The 18,188-nt window shown below is 41.9% G+C and overlaps 1 protein-coding gene across 6 annotated transcripts in view; it reads left to right on the plus strand.

Moving 5' to 3' along the window:
- PLPPR1 (phospholipid phosphatase related 1) overlaps positions 1-18,188 on the plus strand; it is a 326,466-nt gene that overhangs the window by 265,430 nt on the left and 42,848 nt on the right. For all 6 annotated transcript variants that reach the window (XM_045470343.1, XM_045470345.1, XM_045470342.1 and 3 more), the window contains one exon: positions 15,577-15,765. In XM_045470343.1, coding sequence (XP_045326299.1) covers positions 15,577-15,765 — 189 coding nt within the window. The remainder of the gene's footprint in view (positions 1-15,576; positions 15,766-18,188) is intronic.

The following is an 18,188-nucleotide window of genomic DNA, read 5'->3' on the forward strand; positions in this document are numbered from 1 at the left end:
ACTGTTTTCCAGAGTGGCTGCACCAATTTGCATTCCCACCAACAGTGCAAGAGGGTTCCCGTTTCTCCACATCCTCTCCAGCATCTATAGTCTCCTGATTTGTTCATTTGGGCCACTCTGACTGGCGTGGGGTGATATCTGAGTGTGGTTTTGATTTGTATTTCCCTGATGAGGAGCGACGTTGAGCATCTTTTCATGTGCCTGTTAGCCATCCGGATGTCTTCTTTAGAGAAGTGTCTATTCATGTTTTCTGCCCATTTCTTCACTGGGTTATTTGTTTTTCGGGTGTGGAGTTTGGTGAGCTCTTTATAGATTTTGGATACTAGCCCTTTGTCCGATATGTCATTTGCAAATATCTTTTCCCATTCCGTTGGTTGCCTTTTAGTTTTGTTGGTTGTTTCCTTTGCTGTGCAGAAGCTTTTTATCTTCATAAGGTCCCAGTAGTTCATTTTTGCTTTTAATTCCAAAGGGGATTTTTTAAGAAGGATAAAAATGATCTCTGTGAAGCTCAGAAGGCATAGACTGGCCTCGGCATAAACTAAAACAGGGAACTGAAAAACCATCAAAACCAGAATTACTCCTTCTCTCCAGGTCTTATGGTCCCTTGACTTTTCACTTCATTCTTCTCTGTATATATCTGTCCATTAGCTTTCACGGTTTTCCTTGGTTCAGATGGCCACATCTAGGACCTATTTGTCTATAGCTCCTAGATCTTTATGTCCTGAGTTCAAGTGGCCAATAAAGACACACAGTGTCTGTGACTCTTCAAATTCTTGGAAAGAAGCTCATGGGCCTGAGTTTGGGCCAGGTGTCTCCCCTTAATCAAGTCATCTCCAGCCAGTGGATTAGTCTTGCAGTAGAAGCATAAGTGTGGGTGTAAATGTGTAATTCCCAAAGAGGGGCAATCATGGTCTGGGTGAACATCTCGAATGCTGTCAACTCCTAGGGCCAGTGAGCTATTTTCTTTCTTTCAGAAAGCTTGAATAGAAGTAAAATATACATTTATCCTTGTTAAGCCTGAAAGGAATAACCAAAATACCTGTTTTCTTTGATCTGGGATAAAAATCACAAGTTAGTTTGGTTACTTTGTTCATCTCATGCCAGTCAGAATCTTCTGTATTTATATTTAATTCAAGAGCAATTATTTAATTAAAATTAGAAATCAAATTAACTGGGGCACCTTGGTGGCTCAGTCAGTTAAGCATCTGACTTTGGCTCAGGTCATGATCTCATGATTTGTGAGTTTGAGCCCTGTATTGGGCTCTCTGTTGTCAGCACAGAGCCTGCTTCAGATCCTCTGTTCCCTTCTCTGTTTTCCCCTCCCCAGCTCGCACATGCACATGTGTGCTTGCTGTTTTATTTCTCAAAAATAAATAAAAATTTCAAAAAAAAAAAAAAAAAGAAAGAACTTAACTATTCCAAAGTAAATACATATAATTTGTTAATTAAATGGGATGCTTCAATTTTAGGGACTATAGGAGGAAAATAATTAGAGGATCTTGATGTTGAGAAGCTCAGGAACTTCTGCCTTAGCAGAAGAAAGCCAACTCTAGGTTCTGGAGCTTATGAAAGAGAGTCAGCAAAAGCATAAAATATGCAGTTATGCTGCTCTGCTAGAGCAGCCCCTATGGGGCCAACCTGTTCACATTGATTCGTGGAGAACTTCTCCCCTTATTTTAGTTTTATATGCTACATAACAAGCTGCCACAAACATAGCCACTTAAAACCACACAAACTTGTTATCTCACACTTTCTGTGGGTCAGGAGTCTATGAGTTAGTTGGGTCTTCTGCTCAGTATTAGGTGGAAGTCCAGCTGTCAGCCAGGACTGTGATGTCATTTGAGTCCTAGGGTCTTCTGCCAAGCTCACAAGTTGTTGGCAGAATTCAGTTCCTGTAAGACCTAGAGCCTCAGCCCTAGAGTCAGCCCACCCATTCCTGGCCATGTGGCCCTCTCCACAAATATGGCAATTTGCTTCTCCAAGGCCAACAGAGAGTGTCTCTACTGCTTCAGATCTCTTAACTTCGTTTAAAGGTATCAAGTGATTAATAGGTCAGATCTGCCCAGCACAATATCCTTTTCCATTAACTTAAAATTAACTCATTAAGGACCTTAATTACATCATTATAATTCCTACACCTTCACCACATAATATAACATAATCAAAAAAGAGGCATTCCATTATATTCATAGGTCTTGCTCACACCAAAGAGAAGGATCATACTGTGCATGAACACTCGGGGGCAGAAGTCTTGGGGACCAGCTCAGAATTCTGCCCACTCAAATGAAGAGGAAAAAGAGTGAGGATTGATCTTGGTTCTACCTCTCTCAGGCTTAAAGCCACCATCCTTTGGCATAAAGCACAATTGGGCTGTGGGCCTAAATATGTTCATAAATGAAAGGAAAGCTCAGTAATACGAGCATTTGTATCTCCTAAGCCTAGTTTTGGATGTTTATCTCTTATACTGGCCTGATTTATTTTTGTTAGTTTATTCGCTTATTATACATATTTATATAACGTGTATGATATTATAAGGTGATTTAAATATTGGATAGTCCTTTACCATCTGCAAACAGTTTTTCCAAGTCTTCTCATTTAACCCCACTTCTCATGTTATCTCATTCCCATTAAGGGTATTTTTCCTAATGCAGGTCTGAGGATCAGAAAAGCTAGAATCATGCATCCCAGGATTACAGAGTCAATCAGTGACAGAACGAAGACCAAAAGTTGGGTCTTCATCTCCGAATTATGGCCCCCTTCCTTTTCAATCCTCCTTTGTATCATTAGAATATGATGGCTAAATGTGGAACATCCTGGGGTGCCCGGGTGGCTCAGTCGGTTGAGCATCTGACTCTTGATTTCAGCTCAGATCATGATCCCAGGGTTGTGGGATCGAGCCCAACATAGGGCTCTGTGCTGAGGGTGGAGCCTGCTTGAGATTCTCTCTCTCTCTTCCTCTGTCCTTCTCCCCTACTCTCACTCTGTCTTCAATGAATGAATGAATGAATGAATGAATGAATAAGGAACATCCTGACCAAGGACACACTTAACTGCCCTTAGAAATGGCTTCCAGCACCACCTCCCATTGGCATTCAACTGAGCAGAGGTTGAGCACAGTTTCTGTCCCCTTTCTCCAATCCTCCGTGTCACCTTTGAGAACTAAGCAGACCAGGACTTTGTTTGCCTACCCTGCTTCTACAGGGCAATGGGCCCCCTGCATATCAATATCCTGGGTCACAGCCTAAATTCTGTTGAGCTTCTGATTGGTCAGTTGATTTCATGTAACTCTTTTTATATTAGGTTTTCCAGAAAGGTTCTGCTATTTATTACGTTATGGGGAAGCTGAGGAAGGCAAAGAACTCCTCTTTATCAGCAAGTACCATAAGCCATGAGCTAAAAACAGTACTTTTTACATAGATCACTTTTTACAATTAAATGTCTTATATATATTATCACATCCATTTAACGTATGAGGAAACAGAGATTCAAAGAGGTTTTGTATATAACCTGAAGCCACACAGGTAGCAAATGGTGCATTTAGAACTGCATCTGGGTCTTTAAGCTGCAAAGGCCATAAGCTTGTATTATGTCACGTAACCAGCTCAGATGTCACTGCTGACACAATCCTTCCCTCTCTTACCACCTGTGCCTCACGGTTAATATTCTCTTCTTGATATCATCATAGCATCCATCCACCCACCCTGCCATCCTTCCACACATTTACCCTTCTGTCCTTCCTTCCATCCATCCATCCGTCATCCACTTATAACAACTAATCGGTGTTAAACACCTATCATTTGGCCAATTGCTCATATCCTGGAAAAATGAAGAGCCCCTTCCCCTCTACATTCCTACCAACTAGTGGAGGGGTTTTGGCATGTAGTTGGTATTCTGTAGCTGCCTGTTGACTTATAGTGCTTCTGCTGAGAAACCTGAAATTAGCACCCAAATCAACTTAGTTGATTTTAACAAAGGAAGTAGAAGGACTGCAGAGTTTTAAACAATAGGGATCATTTATGCATTCTTTCCATCCACCTCTCTTACTACTTCTAATAAGTAGGTAATAATAAAATGCACATCAGAGTCATCCAGGACTGTCTTCTCAGAGGCTTCTCTTGACTTATCACTCATCACTGTCACTTTCCCACACATTTAACATCAGTGGAGCTTTGACCTTCCCCACCTCAGAGGCCTGAGGCAGTGCTGGGAAGAGCAGGGCCTATACAGGGCAAGCCTCATGAACTTCTCAGGCCAGAATCCTAGGCCTTCTGCTCTACTAGCCCCTGAAGTCACTGAATAGAAAGGCCTTGCTGGAGGCAAGGAATGTTCTCAATTGTCAAAATCATTTTGAATTTTTATCCTGCTTTCTCTGATATTAGCTGTGCTTGCCAGTTTTGTGTAGCTGTAATATGCTTTATATGTATTCATCCACATCATTGAACTTTTAAAAATCCCTAATGGTAGGTGCCTGGGTCCCTCAGTCAGTTAAGTGTCCGACTTCAGTTCAGGTCATGATCTCACAGTTCATGAGTTCAAGCCCCGTGTCGGGCTCTGGGCTAACAGGTCAGAACTCAGAGCCTGGAGCCTGCTTCAGATTCTGTGTCTCCCTCTGTCTCTGCCCCTCCCCCATTCATACTCTGTCTCTCCTTCTCTCTCTCTCTCAAAAATAAATAAACATTAAAAAAAAATTTTTAATTCCTAATGGTAGAAGATCAAAGAGAAAATTCTGTGGCCCAATTTAGCTTAACTTAGATTCAATAATTATCCTTTCCTTAGTGTAGCTGTAAATCTACCTGAAATATTATCATACACTTTACATTTCTCCATATTATTCAACAATAAATAATCAACATGCTGCTGGAGGATAGAAATGGAAAAAAGGGGGGCGGGCACCTGGGTGGCTCAGTTGGTTAAGCGTATGACTCTTGGTTTCAGCTCAGGTCATGATCTCACAGTTCATGGCTTTGAGCCCCACATCGGGCTACGTGCTGACAGTGTGGAGCCCGCTTGGGATTCTCTCTCTCCCTCTCTTTCTCCCCCACTCGCTCTCCTTATCTCTCTCTCAAAATAAATAAATAAACTTTAAAAAAAGAAATGGAAAAGAAAGACAAGAATGTGGTATTTGCATTTGTTCTTTAAGAAGTAGCCCAGTAGGAAAGTGTAGCAGCCCAGACTCAGAGGTAGACCTGTATACTGTCTGCTAACTGAGGAGTGATACCTGATGAGGTTTACTGGCTTATTCTCTGTTCAGATGACAGGCTTCTTCTCTCCATCATCAAGACACAGGTAGGACAGAGCCCAATGTGTTCAGTAGAGAGAATATTGCTTAGTTTACCTGAAACAGCTGTCACTGAAGATTTGGGAGGAGTAAAAGACATAATCACACCTGTGTCTTAGGACCATAACTCTTTAGCAGCAGCGGGGGGGACGGCATGAAGGGGTTGAGATCTCAAAGGCAACAAGATTTCAAAAGTATAGATGGTAGAATATGGGGGCCTATATAATAACATGGCGGCTGTCAGAACAAAAATGAGATAAATAGGAAGGGCACTGAGGTAAGACAGACCTGGCACCTGACCAAGTATGGCATGGGGCGGAGTGAGAAATCTGGAGAAAGAAGGACGTGTCTGAGATGACATTGAAGATTCGAACATGGGTGACTGAGAAGAGGTTGGTTGGATTCACCAGGACTGGGAACTCCAAGAAGAAGTGACAGGTTGAGGGGAGGAGAAATGCTGAATTGCATTTCAGGCTTGTGGTATTTGGACTATCAGTGGAGCACGAGGTTGGTGGTCAGTGGAGCATGCACGGCCAAGAGTGGTGATAGAAGAGTCAATGGAATCTGTATAAGAGTAGAATCCATCGAGGGGAGCCTGGGTGGCTCAGTCAGTTAAGTGTCTGACTTCAGCTCAGGTCATGATCTCACGGTCCATGAGTTCGAGCCCCGCATCGGACTCTGTGCTGACAGCTCAGAGCCTGGAGCCTGCTTCGGATTGTGTGTCTCCCTCTCTCTCTTTTCCTCCCTGCTCATGCTCTCTATCTCTATCTCAAAAATAAATAAATAATTTTTTTTTTTTAAAAAAAGAGTAGAATCCATAGAAAGAGATGAGATCTCCCAAGAAGAGAACATGGAAAGGAAATGAAAAGAGGGGCAAGGATAGATCCTAGGAGAGCACTGCCGTTTACAAACCAGGCACAAGAAAAGGGAAATTTAAAGGAGTCAGGGAGGGGCGCCTGGGTGGCGCAGTCGGTTAAGCGTCCGACTTCAGCCAGGTCACGATCTCGCGGTCCGTGAGTTCGAGCCCCACGTCAGGCTCTGGGCTGATGGCTCGGAGCCTGGAACCTGTTTCCGATTCTGTGTCTCCCTCTCTCTCTGCCCCTCCCCCGTTCATGCTCTGTCTCTCTCTGTCCCAAAAATATTGAAAAAAAAAAAATTAAAGGAGTCAGGGAAAGAATGGTCAGAGGCAAGAGAAAGTAGTGATTTTAAATACTAAGAAAGGAGGGTGTGGTTGTGTGGGGGGGGCCCTCAGTCAATCCCTACTCTTACCCCAAAGCCATGCAAAAAAGCATTGAAAAAAACAAGCCTATTGTACGAAGTGAATCACTATACTATACACCTGAAACTAATATTACACTGTCTATTAACTAACTGAAATTTAAATAAAAACTTTCACAAAAGAAAAAACTTTCACAAAAGAAAAAAAGAAAGAAAAGAACAAGCAAATAGCATCCAAAGAACAAGAGAAAGAACTGAGCACTTACCACGTGCTAGGCATTATGCTGAGAATTTTACAAACCTTATTTCATTATGCTAACTGCAGTTTGAAGTGTGAAAGAGTGGTTAAATGGCACCAGGGGTTCAAACCCTGGCTCTGCCATTCACTAGGTCTGTGAGCTTGGATAACGTTTCTTTTCTTTAAATGAGAGCAACTCATTATCTCACAAAGAAGCATGAATATCATGTAAGATAATGCATTTCAAGTTATATAGCTTGTCCTGTATTTACTCAAATGAGCCCTCATTATCATTTATTTGAGATTGCTTTTATGATATCTGTCTCCCCCACAGAAAACCCAACATGTTTAAAGATCATGTCTGCTTTGTTAACAGACTTGTTATTTGCTATTCAGTTTTGTTAGCAGGTGAATACCCTCAGTGTCTGCATGTTGTAGGCACTCGATAAATATTAGTTGATTGACTAAACAGTCCCATTTCATCCACATGTCCTCACCTGTGGATGTACCTGTTCTCTTTAAAGAAGAGGGGATCTGGGGCACCTGGGTGGCTCAGTTGGTTAAGCGTCTGACTTCAGCTCAGGTCATGATCTTGTGGTCCATGAGTTCGAGCCCCACGTCAGGCTCTGTGCAGACAGCTCAGAGCCTAGAGCCTATTTCAGATTCTGTGTCTCCCTCTCTCTCTGCCCCTCCCCTGCTCATGCTCTGTCTCAGAAATAAATAAACGTTAAAAAAAATTTTTTTTAAATGAAGGCCATGGATTCTCATACACACACTGGTCCATTGTGACTTGTCCAGGTTTCACAAGAGGATGTCATTCTTAAGCACAGCTTAATTGCCTGTTAATTAAAAGACACAGATGTGAGGGGGAATAGAGAATTTCTAATCAAAAGGAATAAAGTTTCAGTTTTAAGTAAGATGAGTAAGCTCGAGATGTCTGCTGCACCTTGCACCTATGGTCACTAACACCACAGAGCACACTTAAATATTTGTTGGGGGGGTGTAAATCTCATCTTTTATTCTTACCACAATAAAATAAATTTTTAAAAAATTCTTTCAGAAAATATAAAACTATAAAGGGCAAATAAGGATCAGATATACTGACAAAGGAGAATTAATTGACAGTTTAATATTTTATTTTTATGTCTTCATATCTTGAGAGATAAGATTGTTTGTAAATAGCAAAATTAAGAACAGTTACATGATTCTTGAAAATTCATTATTGTGGAACTATGATGCTCATCAAGAAGCATCATTTTGTAGATGGAAAAACTAGCTGGCTATTCAGTCCTGGCTAATGGAATGACTATATTCTCTTACATACTTGAGTGCATGTGGTATTATTTGCTCACACAGAAAAAAAAATTATATTCTACTGATGTCTTAATAAAATAGCAGCTAATAGTTATTGAGTACCTGCTAAGTGGTTTTGCTGTACTAAATCATATAGTTCTTATACCATTCCAATGAGAACTCATTTCTCATGTGAGGAAACTAAGGCATAGACGGGTTATATAATTGGTTCAAAATCCTACAGCAGTAATTAGTGGATTTGGGGTTTGAACCTATGTGTCTTAATCACTATAATGTAAGGAACTTGTACACTATCAGACAAGTATCTAATAAAATCATGTTTTATTGAAGGATTTTTTTACTACAATCCATAGTAAGAAACACATTTCACATTTCATTATACATACTTCCTCTGCCTATATGTTATACACTAGTTTCACATGAAAACATTTGCTCTTACTGTGTGTGAAACTCTGAAATATTCAATTCTGTTCTTTTTCACTAAAAGAATTCTAATTGAACTCCAAAATTGTGTACATTTATTTCATAGTCCATTAATGGTTTGAGACCTGTAGTCTGGAAAACCACCATAATAAGGGGACATATTAAGATTCAATAATACTAAATGAAGATAACAACTAGGAATACCACTTATTAAGCATCTACTATGTGCCAAAGTACTGTTGTTGATATTTATGTATAATATCCTCAGTTCTCATTATAGCCTTGAAAAGTAACTCAATAATTTTTCCGACAAGAACTGGGACGTGGAGAAGATAAGAGATTTGTCCTACAGAGATGAGCCTGATTAAAGACTTCTTCTGCTAATCTAATAATAACATTTAAATATTACTTAACAATTAAATTAAATTAGTAAACAATTTAAACAATTAAATCAGTAAAAAAAACAAAAACAAAAAGACACAGCTCTGTACTTCAGTAGGAGGTTACTTACTAGAAAATAGTATCCAATTCACTGCTACCCAATAGTTTTTCAAAACCTAAGAGAGGGGCACCTGGGTGGCTCAGTTGGTGAAGCCTCCAACTCTTGATTTGGGCTCAAGTCATGATCTTTGGTTCATGACTTTGAGCCCTGCATCAGGCTCTGCATTGACACTGTGGAGCCTGCTTGGGATTCTCTCTCTCTCCTTCTCTGCCCCTCCCTTGCTCACCCCATCTCTTTCTCTCTCTCTCAAAAAATAAACTAGAAAAAAAATTTTTAAACCTGAGAGAAACAATACCTAGGAAGGAGTGCTTGAAGAATATAGTCTGTGCCTTCTGCCAAGTCAGACACTTCCCTGAATACTTACTGTATAGTTCTCATGCTACAGTATTATTAGCCCCATTTTACAAATGGAGAAACTGAAGCACAAGAATTTAAGTCCCATGCCTAGTAAGCAGCAGAGTGAGTTTCCAACCCAGGAAACCTGGCCCACGCTCTTAGCCTTTCATTGTGCTGTGTCTCTCAAGTTCTGCCTAGACTGAGTCATAATACCCACCACCTCCATTCTACCCCACAATATTGTTTTTGTGCATTTTGCTTCGATGCTACGTCATCAGCCTATGCTAAGACTTGATGTGGGGTCCCATATTAAAAACAAACAGCACTGGGGCGCCTGGGTGGCTCAGTCAATTAAGGTTGGACTTCAGCTCAGGTCAGGATCTCACAGTTCATGGGTTTGAGCCCCACGTTGGGCTCTGTGCTGACCACTCAGAGCCTGGAGCCTGCTTTGGTGTCTGTGTCTGCCTCTCTCTCTCTGCCCCTCCCCTGCTCCTCTCCCTCCCTCTCTCTCTCTTTCTCAAAAATAGATAAACGTTAAAAAAAAAAAAAAAACAGCGCCATCATCCTCAGCATTGAATCACTGTTTATCACAACACACCCTTTATGAGAACCCAGGACGAATTCCAGCCCAGTTACTACATCAGAAAGATTCTATTTCCTTTAAACATTGGTTGGCTTTTATCTTACAGATACTGTGAAATGTGTAACAGACCAGCATTTCCTTATTGTGCTGTTAGGCAACTTATACTCAAGGATGAAATTCCTGTCTCTGAAATTCCTGTCTACTTCCTTTCTTCTGTTCCACCTTCTCACTGATGCTTGCACACTTCATTTGATGGAGGTTGATGAAACTCCTTTTTGGAACAAACTGAGAATACATAAACGTGTCCCATTGCATACTTATGAGTTAGTTATATTAACTTTCCTGCAGATGAGGAAACTGACACTAGGAAGCCTTTGAAGAAAGGACTCAAGTGTGCAGCACATAGTTTACCCCTTGATGTCATGCCATCTTAAACTCATGACCTCATTTTCCCCTGGCCGCTTAAGGTTGTGTGGAAAGATGCATCATATTTACAGTCATCATCCTGGGTTCGCCCCTGTGAGTTGTGTGACCTTATACAATTCGCGCAATCTCTCTGTGCCTCTGTTTCCTCACCTGCAAGATGGAAATGATAACATGCCTACCACACAGGGTGGCTGGGCAGAAGAAGAGTTCATTTATGTGACGTTCTTAGAGCCGTTCCTGGGACATATGCACCATATATATCATCACCCTTCCCATCACCATCTCCTCCCCTTCCTTCTTGTCTCTTGCCTCTGTTATTTGTGGGGAACTTCCATCCCCTCTCAAAGGATCACACCTACGTGTAGAGGTGCCCAGGAGGTCTCACAAGGGCTTAAGACCGGTTTTGTCACGTTTCCCGTCCAGCGTACTACCTCAGTTCCCACTTCCATTCACGCCACCTGCGGGTTTCCCACCCCAGGCCTTGTGTGCTGCTAGTGACACCTGTGCCTGGCTTGCTCTCTCTTAATATGAAAAACATGTGAGTCCTTAAAGTGTACTCTTTCCTGGGGTCCTAAGACATTGCTTCTGCATCGCAACCCTGCCGAATCTTATCATCTAAGCTCTGATGCAGTGTTCCTTCTGCTGAGTTTCCTTTATCCCCTCTCTCTTTGGAATTGCACATATGTCCATGGGGCTTAGTCAAAACCAATCCCCTAAACAGACACCATGCTGCCCTGTCCATCCCCTTGTGCTCTTTTCTCCAGGCTTCAGCCCTTTACCTACTCCTCTGCCGACTCCCTCCTTACCAGCTCACCAGGCACAGGCAGCCATGTGCAAACCCTACCTTGGGATTAGCTGACCCCTCCTACAGATCTATAGACCATTGTCTGTTTCCTGTGTTGGTGAGTGCTCCCCAGCTGGATCACAAACTCCTTGACGTTAGAGAGCATGTCTGAGAATTCTGCACCTTCACAGCACTTAGTTCGGGACTGAACATAGGGGCGGCTCCCACAAACAGTTGTGGGTTGACTGATTAATTTGCAGTAGTCTTGATAGGTTCTGGCAAAACCAGAATGAGAAACCTCTTTGGAGAGGGAAACATTTGTTGCCTCTGGTGGAGTGACCTAGCACCTCAGTTAGTTTAGGACTATCTTGGTTTTAGCACTGAAAGGTCCCATGCACCCTGAGACCCCTCAATCCTGGGCAAACTGAGATGGTTGGTCACCTAGACTAGGCTTCCCCAGTTTCAGATATGCCCAAACACTCCAGATACCAGCCCTCTCATTGTCCAACCTCACATGTCTGCCTACATGCTCCTGCACAACAGACACACTCACATTCACTCACTCTCATGAGTCATACCATCATTACCTGATCCCCCACTGCTTTTTTTTTTAAGTTTATTTATTTATTTGGAGGTGGGGCAGAGAGAAAAGCAAAGAGAGACAATCCCAGACAGGCTCCACACTGTCAGCACAGAGCCCAGTGCAAGGCTTGAACCCGTGAACCGCGAGATCATGACCTGAGCCGAAGTCAGACACTGACTGAGCCATCCAGGCACCCCATGTTCCCCTACTCTTGCGGCCTGTATCAGGTCATGTAAACTAGTGGTCCACAATTGCCCCAGACTTGACAGACCAAAGGAAAATGTACTGTCATCTCAGCCTTTGCCCCCAGCTTTGTGACCTTCCCCATTACCATTCTTTCCGATAATCACTTTTCTCTAATCAGCAGAGGATAGAAACACAGGTCTCTCAACCCTGAGAGGCAGAATTTCAGATATTGCTGTCTTCTGCCTTCTGAATCCTTGCGGATGGGTCAGGATTTGATGCGTTTTCGAATATCGGATTATCATTCTTGGGAACTGAAGCTGAGGAAAACCCCTGGTACATGAACTCCTTCCCCCCACAGCCATAATTGCGCCTTTCACACCGATATCAGCCCTCCACCAGCACTTGGGTCCAGCACAGCCTCGCCATCTGCTCATGTGACACCAACATTATGGCCTCCCTCCATGCATCCCTAAATGGGGCTGGAGAAGGCAACGGAGATGGTGAGCGTGCCAGCTGGCACCGGTGACACAAACCTAGACAGCGATGAATCACGGCCCAGGACAGAGAGGAAGAAGGGAGGATGCTGATGGCTAATTGTGCACCGTCATCAGAGCTGCAAGGCGGACCTCTCTGTTCACAGAAGCAGAACCAGCACGGCATTTCCGTTCCTGCAGTAAATGCAAAGCTTCTTTTTAATATGTGGTCATGAGAGAATGTTCAATAGAAAGGAAACCTAGAAATCAAGGTCCGAATTGTTCTGTTTTTGCTTCTGTGCATCACTAACTGGCATAACTGGGGACTCTCCAGGGAGTCTGGGGATTACTTGAAAATGACAGGCAGGGGTTTCTGGCTGGTCAGGGAGTTGGAGCAGAGTAAACAGACTTATGCTGATAGGTCCGTTCTGTCCAGGAGGCTCCAAAGTTCCCACCTACCTCTACTCCCCAGAGCCTCCCAGGTTCTCTGTTCTTTACTTTATGCCCTGCAATTAACTGATTTGTGCATTAATTCAGTTCTCTCTGAATGCTGCTTCCAGGATTCAATTGGTTTGTTATTCCAAACCATATTGGTTTGCTTCCAGTTATTCAAGGTTTGTTCTATAGATTTCAAATTTGGGCATATTGACCTTAGCTTTTTTGTTGTCATTATTGTTGATTTTGATGTATTTGAAGTTAGGACAGTTCTATGTTCTAAAAGTTTCTATTCTACGTTTTTCTAATGAGTCTTTTTACCTACGTATGTTTTTGCTTTTGTTTACTTCACTTTCATCTTGACCTTTTTCAAATGGAGGTGGTAGCACAAAGGCACCCAGTAAAATAGGACACTTGTCCTCAAGAGAGGGGGCTAGCTGCCATTTTTGGGTTTTGTTTTATCCAAAAGCTCCCATAGATCCTGCCTGTTCTCCAAGCAGTTATTCCCCAAGGGCTGATGAAGCCAAGAGACAGAAATATGTTTCCAGCCACATGGAGGATATACAAAGAAATCCCAGATCAGGCCTGTGCAGGAGGCACGGGTAGCCCTGGAGGTAAAGTCCCAACATTGTTGCAATCGTAGTGTTTTCTCAGCTCCAGAACATTCAGGTCAGCTGGCTAGGTTCCTTCCCATCAGGTCGTCTCAGTTGACCAGTGAAGCACAAAAGAGAAACTTCATGGCCTTGACTTCATAAACTAGCAGCCAACAGGAACACCTGTTAGCAAGGGCAGCTTTGGAGTACCTCTCTCTCGCTCTTACGGGAAACATACTAATCCAAATCTCTCTGTGGCTAAAGAGAAAAGAAACAAAGTGCTGAAACAGCAGAGATGGCTGGCCTGAGCACTGGTGATTTACATGTGGTGCCAAGCAATAACTTCAGGTGCAGAGAAACACACAGGAGTGTCCAGAGATTACTGGATGGTCAGAAGTTGTGACAGCAGGTCCTCTGGGGAAGAGGGACAGAAAATGCCAGATGGTAAAATATCATTCGTATACAACCAGAGAGAAGTCGTGTATGAAGGACAACAAACGGAAAGTATGATCTACGACCTACCTGAAGGTAAAGGAAGGTGGCAATGGATGAGGCCAAAAGGTAAAAGACCTTTATAGCAGAATGGATAGGAGTTTCTGAATGCTTTCAGCTACAAGAAGGAGAAACTGCAGAAATAATTTCCCGGAAGTAGAGGCTGTGCCTGGTTTCAGAGAGTGGGCAGAGTGTAAGGCTTCTCTGCTATGTTGTGGCTAAAGAAATGGATAGGAGATAGGTAAGATTGCTGTTAGAGTCGAGCCTGTTCTCCGCCCCGTAACTCTCCAGGCTTTTGTGTAGAACGAAATTTTGATGCCATAATACAGGTATTTTTTTTTTTCCTCTGAGGATCAGAAAATGTGGGTTTCTAGTCCCAGACTTACACAAACTAGCTATCATGACCTTAGGTTAGTCATTCCAGGGCTATTCCAGCTTTAGATTTTAAGATTCCAGCTGTAGATTTAGAACTTTAGATTTCCTAAACCTTTCCTTCTCCCTCATTGACCCATAGGTACTTCCAAGTAAAAACAATTTTAAGCCATAAACGATGTGCAAACATGTCCTCCCAAGTTCTGATTTTATTCCATAATGATTATTTTGATACTTTTTTTAAAAAACAACACTTTAAGATATTTTTTCTCCATTTTAGTTTCCCTACTTTGCTGATTCTCAACCTAAGTACATGTTTAGCTTACTTGTTGGATAATTCAGCAGTGGTCAGTTCCCCATTCAGCCTTCTCATCTATGAAATATAAAGGTTTGAGACGGGAATATCTCCAAGAACCCTTTCAGCTTAATTTTCTGTAGTCTTATAACCTCAAAAATCTGTTTTCTATCTACCTTTATAACCATCTTATCCTGGTACTTTGGTGTTTCCAAATATGAATGAGACAACGAATGTCGACATTTCTATATTCGCTCAACTTCTCATACCTACGAAAGGTTACATCTAAACCTCAGTGAGTGTCTGGGACATTCGTGAGTCAGAATTAAAGGATAATTATGTCCCTTTTTATGTCTAAACCTTAGGAACGATCTGTGTCTATAATAAGATGTTATCAGAAAAGTCCTGGATTTACTGGGGGAAAGCATTTTGGAATAAACGTAAAACCTTTTTGGAAAAGGTAACAGCCGTGACCGATACAGGCCGCCTGTACTGTGTTCCTCCCTGCCAATAATGAAGGGTGTGGTTCTGAAAACCTGCCTCAACCTTTCCAGGTTTTAGCTTTCCTGTGCATTGGTTTATTCATTCATGATTTACCTGCCTCTAACATTTTATAATAAAGCAAGTTTATCTCTACTATTTCATGAGCTTTCTCACGAACAGCTCTCACATCTACATCTTGCCAATTCTTATGCTGCTGCCCTTTGACTTTTCACCTCTGTCCTGAATGGAAATATTACCTTGGCTCCCGTGCTTCCTCTGAGAGGGTGGCAGCAGAAGCTGGGTCTCTCTATAAGCCTTGCTGTGGTCTGCCTTTCAGATGGGAGCCGTTAATTATTTTCTGGGAGGTTTCTAGAACAGATGTTACAAGGCAGACAAGCAAGCACACCCTCCCTGAGCCCAGAGCACGCTGAGCCAGGCACGCACACACTCGCCAATACCAACAGAGGAAAGCTGCTGGGGTGATGGAGGGAGTGTGCTCTGAGGGGCAAACGCGGCTCCGAAGACCTGCTAATGTCTCTGTGTGGCCATGCTGTATTTTCAGCTTGTCATCATGGCTGGGACAGTGCTGCTTGCCTACTACTTCGAATGCACTGACACTTTTCAGGTGCATATCCAAGGATTCTTCTGTCAGGACGGAGACTTAATGAAGCCTTACCCGGGGACAGAGGAAGAAAGCTTCATCACCCCTCTGGTGCTCTATTGTGTGCTGGCTGCCACTCCGACTGCTATTGTAAGTACAGAATCGACTTCCTTTTTTACTGTCAGATACTAAATAACATTTCCTGTCTGCCTTTTCTACTCTTTCCTCCCTTCCTGGGCATTCACCAGCAGTCTAACGGGGGAGGAGGGGGGTGCGGGGAACGGGGGTGTCCTGTTTCAGCCAAAACAGTGAATGGAGTTCTGCATAAAAATCTCATGAACATGGGTCTCGTCTTTTATAGGTGGCTTTTGCTTTTTGGTATCTGAATTATACATATATATACGTATATGTATGTATATATACATATATATATGTATACACACACACATTTTTAAAGTATGTGTGAATGGCATAAATTGACAGGCATGATTGGCTAACATGTTAAGAACAGCTACTGTGCTCTTGAAAAAATATGCAGCGAATTGGGTCTATTCAGGAGAGGTCTTGAATGTAGATGCCGGCACTGATGGAAAGAATCGGACCAGAGTGGAATGGAATCCCCTGGGCTTGTGTCTCCTGCTGTTCTGACTGAACTTCCAGAGAGAAGTCACCTGACCTGAAGTTTGCTGTCATTCATTCTTGGTGGCTCTGGCCACGTTCACATTATACCACATTCAATTCAGTTGCAACTTTACCCTCCTTCTATTTCATTCTTCTCTCGCATGAGGGGGCAAAAAAAAATGGCCAGACTATGCTCAAGGGAAACCGTTTCAAAAGTATAAAATTCACAGACCTGTATCATCTGGTAAATTGATTGAATCCTTAGACATTTTAATTTCAATTTTTAAAATGACTTTGTGTTTTAAATGACTTTGTGTAGCAAGTCTGAACATGCTACACGGTCAGATTCTTTGGAATGTAATCTCGGTTATCATTTCCCCCCCCCCCTTTCTCTTCTAATAGCTGCCTCCCCCAACTCTCTCCCTTCCCCTTTCTTTTGGTAATATTGACTGGCATGCTGAGAAATATACTGACCGCTCAGACGTTCAGTTCAAGTATTGTTTTCTATGCAAGTGATCTGCTTGCTTTAAGGTGAGAAATGGATGGGACTTTGAAAAGAAATAATATGGGTATAATGAGTCATAGACTTTAAGTTCATTTTGATCATTGATCCTAGGCTCAGCAAACCCTCCCTTAAATGATAAGACCATGCTGTTGCAATTAAGGTCAGGGGTAATAAAACTGTGGTGTATCAGAGTGGTTAAAAACGCAAGCTCTGCCGTCTGACACAGCTGGATTCACATCCTGTCTATGTGACTTTGGGCGAGTCAGTCACTCTATTGGCCACCCCACCCCACCCCCCACTGTGAAACATAGGGAGAATATGACTCCCTATTTCATAGAGTTGTCATGAGACTTGAATGAGATGGTTCATACGAATGACTCGGCACAGCGCCTGGCATGTACTAAGTGTTTAGACGTAGGGGAGCAAAGAGCCTGGCTGGAAACTGTTCTTCATCGTCTTCAGGATCACAGAGCAACTTCCTCTACATAAAGGGAATGAGATTCCACTTGGAAACCCTGGAACCGCAGCTTCATCTAGATTCACATCCTGGTTTCTTTCTGTCTCAGAAGCATATCATGTTCTTGTGTATTCAGACATGACGCTAAGTGATCCGTTGACCTAACTTATTTTTCCTCTCTTCTCTCTAGTCCCAGGATATACCATTGCCTAGTCTCTCCCGTAATGACTTCTTGGAATTACAGTTTTTGCCATAAAAAAAAAAAAAAAAAAAACTAAGTAAAGCAAGGGAGACAGATTATTATTAAAAATTATGGTCAAAAAAATTAGTGAATCAGAAAACAATAGAATAATAAATAAGATCAGGAGCTAATTCTTAGAAGAGTAGAATTTGCAACCCCCTAGTCTAATATAAAAAAGGCAGGAGTAAAAAGAAAAAAAAAGTTAAAACACATACATATAAGGAAAAATACATAAACCTATAGAAGTCTATATGGTATTTTTATTTGAATTGTATTTACAATTCTGTGCCAGTAAGTGCTTGCACCTCAATAAAATTGGTAATATTTTATGAAAAGGTAATTTACTAACAATGCCCTAAAAAGATGTAGAAAATCCGAATAGTGAATAAAGATAGAATAAACTTTTTAAACATGTCTAAAATTTATCTCACAAAATATACTGAGGACACATAGCTGTAGTATAAATTCCTTCAAACTTTCAAGGAATGGAAAAGTCATAATTCTATAAAATGTTCCAGGCCCTAAAAATAAACAAAAAGCTTTTTGGTGCACATTACAAAGCAAGAAAATACGGATTTTAAACACTTAGAAAGTGTGCATGCACACCCACAAAAGCACCCCCAGTAGCAAAAACAATCTTACTTTCAAATATTGATGCAAGCATATAGAAAAAGATTAATAGATTTGTCTACCTAGAAATGAGCATTTCTAACAAAAGAAAAAGTAAAGACTGCAAAAAGTTTACAGCA

This window comes from Leopardus geoffroyi, chromosome D4 (assembly GCF_018350155.1).
Source record: "Leopardus geoffroyi isolate Oge1 chromosome D4, O.geoffroyi_Oge1_pat1.0, whole genome shotgun sequence".
In the NCBI taxonomy this organism is placed as follows: Eukaryota; Metazoa; Chordata; class Mammalia; order Carnivora; family Felidae; genus Leopardus; species Leopardus geoffroyi.